Source organism: Sesamum indicum, linkage group LG4, assembly GCF_026168435.1.
Source record: "Sesamum indicum cultivar Baizhima isolate 11 linkage group LG4, ASM2616843v1, whole genome shotgun sequence".
In the NCBI taxonomy this organism is placed as follows: Eukaryota; Viridiplantae; Streptophyta; class Magnoliopsida; order Lamiales; family Pedaliaceae; genus Sesamum; species Sesamum indicum.
Genome location: NC_142660.1, coordinates 15,963,600 through 15,975,398, shown reverse-complemented (window position 1 = coordinate 15,975,398; position 11,799 = coordinate 15,963,600). Strand labels below are relative to the sequence as shown.

General features: G+C 29.9%; 1 protein-coding gene across 1 annotated transcript; it reads right to left on the bottom strand.

Annotated features, from left to right (window-relative positions):
• Window positions 1-263: 263 nt before the first annotated feature.
• Window positions 264-1,755, bottom strand: LOC105160906 (WUSCHEL-related homeobox 5). Its single transcript, XM_011078424.3, has 2 exons — window positions 1,303-1,755; window positions 264-610 (listed from the first exon to the last, which is right to left on the bottom strand). Exons 1-2 carry the CDS (start codon window positions 1,625-1,627, stop codon window positions 408-410), a joined length of 528 nt encoding a protein of 175 aa, XP_011076726.1. The 5' UTR covers window positions 1,628-1,755; the 3' UTR covers window positions 264-407.
• Window positions 1,756-11,799: the final 10,044 nt, after the last annotated feature.

Here is an 11,799-nt window from a genome sequence, read left to right as displayed (position 1 = left end):
GGGCAGTTATTATCTTAGCATTCCGTTTTACAGCTTTGGCTATGTATTTAAGCTGGGGTTCGAACCCTTTTCTATACTTGAGATATTTTCATAATTGAGAGCAAAGCACATTCAACAATGGTTTTTCCTCTGTTTCTTCTTCTTTTGGTTTCTGGTTTTCCTGCAAATTTTCACAGAATGTCCAAGCATTTTCGAATATCAAAACATTGATTCATTATCTAGAGCTACGTGCATTGTACATCTAAAAATAACTTAACACCAACTTTGACAATATTTTCTTGATAAACGTACGTACTTCACGTTCATGCATTAATCTACGACTAAATCTCTTCGACAGGGTTAGACGAGAAATATTAGTCCTTTAAGAAAGACATATGATAAGAGGATCCATATCCTTTCTACATGTTCTAAACAAAGCTTAATCGCAAATCCAACGTGGGATGATCCATTTCTGTGCCAATATTGTACGTAAACGAGGCATTTTCCTTGCAATCGTTTGTAAATTGTCTCACTTTCTCTGAACCTGATTCAGTAAAAGAGTTTAGTGGAAAGAGTTGCAGAGTTTCAATCACTCTTTCTGACTCTGAAACCTGATTAGCTTCCGTATAATCTGTTAACATAGGAAGAAAAAAAAAAAAGATATAATCAGAGATGTAAGTCTCATTATCATGATCCGCTCCCATCTTTCATCTTTTATTCGAGTTTATTTAAAACTAACCCATTTCTTCGTAACATATATATACCCTTTTTCGAAAAATTACAGGTTTGTTTTGATGCTAAACAAATTTTGAAGCAAGGGTTGATATGTAATGAAATGTTCTATACCTCTTTATTGTCCGAAAAAGATGATTATGAGTTAATAATGTTCAAATGGTCGTTTAAATTGGAAGATTGTGTTTAGAAAAAAAATCATCTTAGAAAATAGAGAGTCTTTTTCTTTTTCTGACACCTTAGAAAAAGAGAAGAGAAGAAAGCCGTAATCTTGGAATATACAGATAGAGTGTGAGTTGACATTCCAAAGCATGCAATCTTGGATTTAAACTTTAATTTTTAGAAGTCTTGGATTTAAATTTTAATAACGAAATATATATATATATATTCAAAGCATTATAAATTTAAATATATCTAATATAAACAAGAATTAAAGTAAAATATGTAACATTTTAAGGAAGGTAGTGAATCTTATTTTTATTTAATTATTAGAAGAAATTACTATAGAATAGCACCAATATTAGTAAGTATTAATTAATTAATTAAATTAATACTTGTACTTGAAGCCAAAAAAAAATGTTAATAACTTACGTTTTGTTGATGAAACCTTGGTGCTGTCATGTAAGTGCATAATCTCATTGCCTTCATCTACCAAAACCCTGCGCCGTTTCTGTCTCTCCCTGGCTTTATGGTTTTGAAACCAATAAAAAACATTCTTGCTCTCAATCTTGCCATAAAAGCTCAACTGTGACGAAATCTTTTGAATTTGATCCGTACTGGGAGTTCTTAGACCTGACCTGAACAGTTCGGTCAGAACTTTTACTTGTTCACTTGTCGGGTTCCACCGCCCGCACTTAGTCCCTGTGCCGCCGCCACGGGACGCCCTAATGCAAAACCCTGCCGAATACTCATCCATTTTTTGAATTGAAACTTTTGGAACTTTGTAATCTTTTAGGTTTGAAGTTCTTTGTTGAGCTATAAAAGAGTGAGTCCTATTGGTGTTACCTATTTATAGCACAAGCACAAGTGTAAGGAAAGTTTTGATGTGTTGGTTTTTTAATGTAAGATAAGAGCTTTAACGTTAATGTGACTATATGCATAGTACATTGATTTTAGGGATGGGATAGAGAAGTTTGAGGATTTGAGGGGTGGTGTTTTTTTTTTGGTTTTTCGCCTGGTTTTTTGTGTAGAGGGAAGAGAGATAGACATGCGCAAAAGCTGCCACTGTTCAAAGTTTAGGGTCGCGCGACCAGACAAAGAGGTGAGTAGTACATTTTTGCATTAAAAATTTCCCGCTGATTCGTAAACTGTTTTGAGACAACACCTTTTTGTGATCGCATCCATTAACTGCCTATTTTCTTAATTCATTTAAGTATATACATAACGTGTGGGCTTGTTATATTTGTTAATTAGCGATAATTCCCGAGATTTGCTCTAATTATTCTTTTATGGTTTGAAAATTTATATATGATAGTTTTTTAAGTTTGTTTATGTCTAATAAATAAGTTCTTTTTCTCCCGTTAGTTGAAATTTACCGAATTTACTGATATTAACAAAAAAATTGGATAAAAATTCATATTTACCACGAATTAACTTATTATTGACCTATGCATTTATACATTTTCATACGCTGATACAAGTCAGGAGGTATTATAAAAATATTTTAGTTAGAAAAGATTTATTTAACCTGCAATAAATGAGTAATTAAGTTAATCAGAGTAAATATGGACTTTTATTTAATTTATTTGCTAATATCAACAAATTCAGTAAGGTTTAGATGTAAACAAATATCAGAGGTACTAGATGTAATTTCTAACAACATGAAGTTTATATGTAATTACACCAAAACCTCATGGGAGGTAATTGTCCTATTAATTAATTATTTATTGTAATTACAAATTAAACTACAATTTAAACTATGTATCACTGTATTTTTGGCGAAAGAAAATGTGTAGAAACAGTGATGTAACACGATCCTATATCGATCGCAAACAAAGAGTTTGAATGACTTATAATAAGCCTCCAGACATCCTTTTTTTTAATTTTGTGTTTTTTTCAAATTTTTTTCTGAGACTAATACAAAATTATAGCGGACAATACTGGGCACCAATTTCATAAGCCACATCAAACATAAATTCCTCTTTGTGTTTAATTTTCAGAAAAAGCAGCAAAGAATAGTTTTATAAATTATAACTGGGACCGATCGATATTTTGCAGTTTATGCAAATTCATGTAATTCTTTACAATAATATTTAAAATAACAATTCAACAAATAATGGCCTGGTCTTTGTTTCATTTTGATCGAGTAAACAAATTAACCTAATTAACCCTAAATGGATGGATTTTTCTTACTTTTTTATTTTATTTTATCCATTTGTAATATATATATATATATATATATCAAGAAACAATAAATTTAATCACCATGAGAGAAAAATAAAACTTAACAGAGAGAGAGTACTAATTAACGAATAATGTAATTTTTTGAACAAGAGTACTATATATATATATGAATATTATTATTATTATTATAATAATATTAGTAGGAAGCAAGAATTGATGATATGCATGGTTATGAAAGTCAATGTTCACATTGTTTGATCCCAGTTGGAGGGTTGTGATCACAAAACATTCATTACTGACATAGATACTACTACTACTACTGAGGTGAATTGACCAGAGCAGCACCACATCTGATCTTCAACAATATTAATTCAGTCAAAAAAACATTTGTGTTTTGGGATGAAAAAAGCCCTCCTTTTAAGGATGCTAGAGAGAGACAGACAAGAACTAGAGGACATAAAAAGCCACCAATTTGAGATTTGAGAGAGAGAAAGACAACACATGCCATCACCAACTCAAACCCTAAGCCTAAGGGGGACCAAACCCCAACTTGCCTTTTCTCATGTCTCACTCCTTTTCCTGTCTTATTTATTTATTTATATATATATTAGGGTTTATTTCTTTAATGAAATATTAATTCCTATATATCAAACTTTGGTTTAATTATATATATCTCAATTAATATTCCAAGAAACTTTAATTACCAAATGAAAAATAAATTTAATTAACCCAAGAAACGCATGCAGGGTTTTTATAGATATTTAAAAGCGTGTAGTTCATTAATTGGGTGATAACACCACTTTTTGTTCTTTAGGGTTTGTCTTGATGGAGGTCCAATTCAAGTTTCAACGTTTTCTTTAACTTAACTTTTATTTTCTTTTTTCTTGTCTTTTGCTACGTTAATTTCTTTTGCATGCAACTCAAATCCATTCTCCAAGAGATTATGAAATTAATCTCTCTCTCACACACATATATATTGAGTAAATTATTTTGACATCCCGTAGTTTTCATCTAATTACACAAATAGTCCCTCTTTTTTCTTAAAAGAATTATAAGTAAGATCTCTTAAAATTGTAGTTATAATTATAAATACACTTTTTATTTACTGTCAAAATTTTATAAATACAGTCCTAAATTAGATTATATGTATTGACACCCCTAAAGGGGGTGTACTTATAATTTGTCAAAAATGAGATAATTAAAATCAACAAATAAATAAAAGAGAGTTTTGATCGGCATTTTTCATATATGTGAATTACATTGGATGAGTTTTAAAGAATTCTGAAGCGATCATTTATATATACTATATATATATATATACTACATGTATATATAGGTGTATATATATGTACTCATTAAAGAAGCATATATGTCTCTTTCAACGAAAATTTCTGACTTCATTTCATATTAAAAAAATTAAGGAATTTAAATCAAGAAAACATGTAATAGATACATAATACTGGGGATAAATGTAATTTACCATTCATGATATTGTAAATGAGCAATTTATTTTTTTATAAAAAAAATAATTTAATCCCATGTATTTTTCGGAATGAAGCAAAACCACCCCTTGCAATTGTGTGTTTTCTTGTGCTTTTCTTTATTTTAAATTATAAAAGAATATCTATATTATTTATTTAAAATTCGTTGGATCTTATTTGAATATAAGTTCAAATTAAACTAACAGATCAATGATCAGATTGTACTTAATTACGACCAACAATTGATTTAATTGTACATTTATATAATATATATTATAATTTAATTCAAAATATATAATGTATAAGTGTGTATATATATATATAGAGAGAGAGAGAGAAGGATTGGAGGGGAAGGGCAGTGACGACAACGGCAATGGGGGCTGGAGGGTGGTTACGAGAGGGTGGTGGGGTAGATGAGGAGAGGGCACGACGATGAGGGAAAGTTAGGGGGCAGGTGGTGGAGGCGACAGGAAAAGGATCAACGAGGGGAGAAAAGCGAATACGATGGAGGTTGGTGACAGGAGGATGTTGAAACACGGTGGAATGATGGACCGCAAAAAGGAGGAGAAGTCACCAGAGGAAGGGAGATTGAAGGTGGGTGATGGTGCAAAATGACCGCTTGAAGTTGGTTTTCAGAAGTAGTCAACTAGGAGCTAAAGCGCGGTGGCCGCGACGGAGACAAAAAAGTAGTAGAAGACCGGAGCGCAGGTTAGGAGATTGATGAAAGAAAAAATGAAGATAACTCACTGAATGCTAGATGGTGGTGGGTGGGCTGTTAAAATACTCGTTATTGGATGGATTTTCCAATAGTTGTAGACCAATATCGAGAGGTGATCGGACGGTGGAGAAAAAGGCGATACAAGATCGACCACTGGTTAGGATTTTTTGAACAAAAGAAAATAAAGATGACTCGCTGATGTCTAGGAGATTGGCGGTGGGTGGGGTATTAAAATACTCGTTGTTAGATGGGCTTTCCAATGGTGGTATGTTGGCGTCGAGAAGTCATCGAACGATGGAGATATGGGAGGAGAGGGAAACTAAATTTAGAAATATACATATGGATACAAATATATATATATATTTAAAACAATATATAATTTTTTATATATTAAAATAATATATTTTTATTTTCTATGAAAATAATTACCCCTATTTTACGCACTTTTTGTTTATTGATATATCTAGTTCCATTTTTAAAAAAAAAATCTATAATAAATAAATCATAGTTTTCAATATTTAATTATATACTAATATGTTGTTGGAGTTATCCAAAAATATCCATATACTCGACTGATAGGGCATTTGACAATGAGGTAAATTATATTTTTGGTCCCATAAGTGAACTTGTTTTCAATTTTAGTCCTACAGTTAGACCAATTCGCACATTTAGTCCCATATGTGGATTTTTTTTCCAATTTCAGGACCAAAGGGGGATTCTGTTAAAAAATTGAGGCTGGCGTTAAGGTTTTAATGGAATCCCCCCTTTGGTCCTGAAATTGAAAAAAAGATCCACATATGGGACTAAATTGCGAATTGGCTCGAGTGTGGGACTAAAATTAGAAACAGATCCACTTATGGGACCAAAAATATAATTTACCCGTGACAGGGATAGAGGAAGGGGGTGGCGACCAAATCAAGAGAGGATTTTAGATTTGTATTTTTTTAAATAAAAATACATATTCTTATAAATATTATATATTATATATAACCCTCTATAAGGGGATTTTTCTTCATTTTTAAAAATATGGAGGATTTTTTTTTCCCACAATGACGTATTATACATATACCCCATATCATAGATACAAAAATATTTATTCCTCTTTGCAAAATACAAGTACATTCCATGTTCAGTAACACAAGTTTACACAAATTTTCTTTGAGGTGCGTCACAATTCACACTAACTCCCATTAAAAATGATTATACTTATAATTTTATAAAAAATATGAAGTATTTGTATATTAGAATCAATTTACCCAACCGAAAAAGTTTCAATGCCATCATATAGACAAAATTAAGTCAAATTACGACCAAGAAATGATGTCGAATCCCCTCTTAACCTTAAACTAACAAGAACTAAGGTAGATTGCAAATCAACTTCAAAGCTCTAACTATAATTAATATATATATATATATATATATATATCTTTTAATTAGCTAATTGTTTGATTTATTTATCCCTTCTTCCACATAATAAGTCGTTTAATATTAATTAATGATGATGTCGCACTTCTTATCCTTAGTCAAGGAACAATAATACGTTTTATATTAGATTTGAAGGGCACATGATTCCATAACAATAAGAATCGGGAAATTGGACCAGCCAATTTGTTGTGCTTGCTTTACACAAGTCCCAAGAATGTTTGGATCTCTATATGTAACCCTATAATTTAGTAATCAGATGATTTGTCCTTTGCTCTTGGCTCTGCCATTTGCATCATTCTAACTCCTAGAAATGTCGATCTCCCAAACACGCCATTGGCTTTCAGTCGGCATTGTTTTTTTAATTCTTTTTTTTTTAAATTTTTGGAAACTGACTAACTTTGAAGTAATATGTATATATATTGGAAAAGATACATTTTTCATCTTACAACTTTGGGAGTTTATACTTTTTGTCCACTTCGATTTCAGTTCTGCATTTGAGAACAATAAATTTTAAAATGTAATACATTTTCTCTCATTTTCATGAAATTATTAATTTTATCAAAAAAAAAGATTATAACGTGCCAAGCATTTGTTCGTACTCTAACAAAATTGGTATTTTCCAACAAAAATTGGATGAAATGTTCCAACTTTTTTTAAAAAACAAGTATTATCCTTAACTATAAAATTAAAATTGAAGTAGACTAAATGTGTGACGCTACCGCATTGTAATTAGACGAAAAATGCATTTTCTTTCTATATACATCTACACCAATTTGTACTGAGTATTTCTTTCTTTTCTTTTCCCTTTTTTTGTTTGTTTGTTATTTTCGATCAGATTATTTGTGTGCACTCTAGAACTACTACCATCACCTTATATATGCACTTGTATTGGTCATCTCTCTTATCTTGTGATGACACTAGGATTGGGAAATAGTATTTTTGTCCCAGATTTTAGGATCAGTATAATTTTCGTCTTATTAATTATGAAATTTTTGTTAATGATCTCATAAGTTATAAAAAATCTCATTCATCAGATTTAGATAGTATTTTAATAAAAAAAAAGTTAAGTTTTTAATACGCAGCCGTTTCAACCACTTTTAGTCATATATTTAACATTTTTAGTGTCATTAATAGTCCTATAAGTTACATAAAAAATCACAAATAGAAATTTTGTAACTTATGAGATCATTAATGAGAATCTCCTAACTAATAAAACTGAAAGTATACGCACTAGAACAAAAAATGACTATTGTCTATAATTTAATAATTATGGACTAAAGCCCGTGGTAAATAATTTTTATTGACCACGGTTAAATAAAATCGATACGAAATTATAGGTTTCCACCAAAAAACAAGTTATTTGCCATGACAAATGATTTAGCCACCCTAGCGGATACCACGGTCGGCAACCGTTGCATGACCATGGTCAAGGACTATTTGCAACGATTATTTTATTATTAGCCATGATTAAATATTACATTTTAATCACGACACACGATGAAAAATTACAATTTTCCCAAATCTGCAGGGCCAGTGAGAGAGACCGACATATATAAGTATATTATAGATATGTCGGTCTATACTTTATACTTATGATTGCGGGTCAATACAATCTAATTTAATTGACGAATAACTATAAGGATATAGACTTCAAATTCCACAAATGTCTGAGTATTATCCTATTTATTAAAAAGTTATTAATTTACTTTCATAACAATGATGGATTAATTATAAATATTTAATACTAATTATTGATGTAATAATTGTTATAATTATTAATAAATAAAATATATGATGTAATCATAATCGATCCACCCTTCAATCTAAGTCAAACTTCAAATTTTAGCACCATTCTTGAAACCAACCTTTTCGTGGAGTCGGGTTGAATTATTTGAGAGAAAAATAATTTGCAATTGTAAAAATGGTTCATTATTGTCATCTATACTAATATATATATATATATATATATATATATATAAATCTTCCACACTTGTGTATAGAGGTTAATAATATTACCACACTAATTTTAAAATATAATAATTATACCTCCAATTAGGTACTTTTAAAAATAAATTGTAATTACTCCTTTTTTTAACAAAAGTGACTTAACGTTATTTTAACATCATTACATCTTTTTTTTGTCTCCATAATACCTTGGGCTGTTTTTTTTTAAAAAATTGATTTATTAATTTATATATTTTATTTTATACATAATATATTTTAAAATATAAAATAATATTTACTATATGCATAGAGAAATAACACGGCACTGACGTCCAGTTTACAATAACGACACATAATTATCTAAAATGATGTTCAGAACTTACAGTCTTGTAATTGATTCAAGACTTGCATTCCAACTGATTAATAGAATGTCCGACCAAAATTAAACTGAAAATTATTAAATAAAGATGATACCAAAAATAATAGGTCAGTTTCAGGTCTAAAAATGCAATTTAAGTATGCACAATGAATTTGTTGCAAACACTAAATTCAAAATTTTTAACTCTAAGATCATTCGATCAAAAGAGCCACTCAGTTTTTCACCATGGATCGTACATAAAACACAGAGTAGTCAACAAATGTCGAATATCTAGCAACTTATATTATGATACCATAAATTAATTAATTAATCTCCATAAAAGAAATATTAATTTTTATTAAAATTGATTATCATAGTTAAAAATTAAAAATTATGATTAATACTAATTAATCATACTGCCCAACAATTATTAGCCGTTGTTTTGTAAGCGGGATCAAAATATTAGATACAACTAAAAACTATTCCAAATACTAATTTTGGCCATTTTCGACATCAATTTTATTTAACATGGTAGAGAGTATATATTGATTCGTTAAGATTTTTAAACCGTACGAGTGATATATAATATTGTAGGAAATAATCTTTTTCTTCTTTTTGTTATAATGTTGGTTACCTAGCTTCTAGTTCAAAAAAATTCATATTCTTCTCTCTTTCCCTAAATATATAAATTGCAACGGGCTCTTAAAAATTCGTTATAATTACAAATACTCCTCAAATGTTTAAAAAATTATAAATATTTCTAAAAAGACAGTCCATTGCATAGAAGTATTTGTTAGACGATCGTTAATTTTACAAAGATATTTATAATTTTTTAAATAACGAAAGAGTATTTATAATTATGACAAATTTCAAAAGAACCCGATGTATTTTAATCCTCTCTCTCTATATATGAATGTGTCATGGGAAGAACCAAAAGTAGGGATGGATAAAAGTGCCATGCGTCGGATTTAGCTGTCCCTTTCCTTTCCTCCAAGTATATAGTGATAACAAGATTTCTGCCCGTTTTTTTCCCCATCGAGTTCATCACAGAAGGAAAATGTATTCCACTCTACTTACAGACATCAAGATTCGAGGGGGGAAAGGGAAAATGTTTTTCAGTGAGATTCGACAATTCTAATGAAGTTTGTGTGTGTGAGGGGTGTGAAATCTAGGCATCCCCCTAAATTCCGTCGCCTTCTTTCTTGTCTCCACTAAGGTTTGTCAGCATGCATTCGTCAGTTTTGCTGCCAACTAATACCCCATTTTTCAGACACCACTGCTATTAATGTTGTTGTTTGGATCGGAGAAAAAGCGTTGATAGAATAAATTGATATTACAATAAAAATAATATTTAGTGAGATAAATATTTTTTACAATAAATTCATATTAGGTGAAATAAGTACTTATATATCTGGTGGAACTTGAAATAATTAATGGGGAACGATGATTTAATTACTTAGCCAAAAAGGGAGATTTATTTCCTTTGTAAATTAAATAAATAAGCAAAGGAACTCCTGTATAGTTAAAAATAAAGCTCATTGCCTGCCTAATGAAATTGAAAGTCCAAGGACAGGTAAAAGATTGAATTGCCCTCCCTTATATATATGAGAAGGTTGACTTGACTTTCAATCAATAAAAATGTCGAGAGATGAAAAAAGAGGGAATTTGAGAGGGAACCCTAGATATAAAAGAACCCTAAATACGTAACTTGAGTCATTTGAAAAATTTGTCGGATCAAAAAATTTATGATGTTTTAGAACAAACTACTGATTTAATAGGTTGTTAGGTTAGTGATTCAAACCGTCTAGAAGATTAGAAATCTGTGTACAGAGTTTTTAAATTGCAACATTCTAAGATTGGAAAAGCAAGGGATCGATCTATAGTAAAAAAAAATAGTAACATTTACATTTTTGGGTTTTGTTCTTATTTTGTGTATTTTTTAATTTTTTTTCTAGTTCTTATATATTTCACTATTTGACAAGATTATCGTGTATCATTTTAATCCATTGTGGACATAGTGAGGGTATTCATCTGTTTCCCTATGTCTAGGGTTTTATGTGGTTTGTAGTTAGGGTTATTAAATTTTTGTATATGTCCTTGTAATTAGGGAATCAATATTTCTGCAAAGTGTTATACTTTTTATTATTTTAATTAAATTCTAATTTATTTTTATAATTTTTTTATATCTTTGGATTGACTGACATGTGGTGCTTAAATACTCCTTTTGAATTTTTTTTTGGATGAGTATGAAATGTTTATAATAATTGTTCGGTATGGTCTCAGATATAACTACTTGTCGTGCGATCCTTAAGCCTTTTTTTCTATATTAATTTATTGTATATAGCTTAGGTTAAATCCACATGCCAAAAGGGCAGATATACCCTAATTTAGGTGTGTTTAATCCCCCTCTGAAATTGTTGGTGCTTTTTTCTTCTTTTTTATTTATTTTTTGTAAAGTGATATGTAGAATTTTGAATGTCATAGTGTTGAATTCTAGTGGGAAGGATATTTTGTATCAAAACCCAATTTTAGATATGTTGAGGGTCGGAAGCATGTTTTTGAAAATATTGATTTAGATAATCAGGATTGAGTGAACTGAGAGTTTATATGAACAATATATATAGTGGGAAGAAGGGCCTTTTAAATTTTATTTGTAAATTATCAACACATAATTATGATAAAGGATTAAGGTTGATTAGGAATGAACACCTTGATCTGTGCTTACACTTGATCATGTTGAATACTTGTTGTTTCTAAGCTATCTTGGGGATTGGTAATGCAACAGAAAAGACCTAATGTAATGTAATGTAATGTTAGGA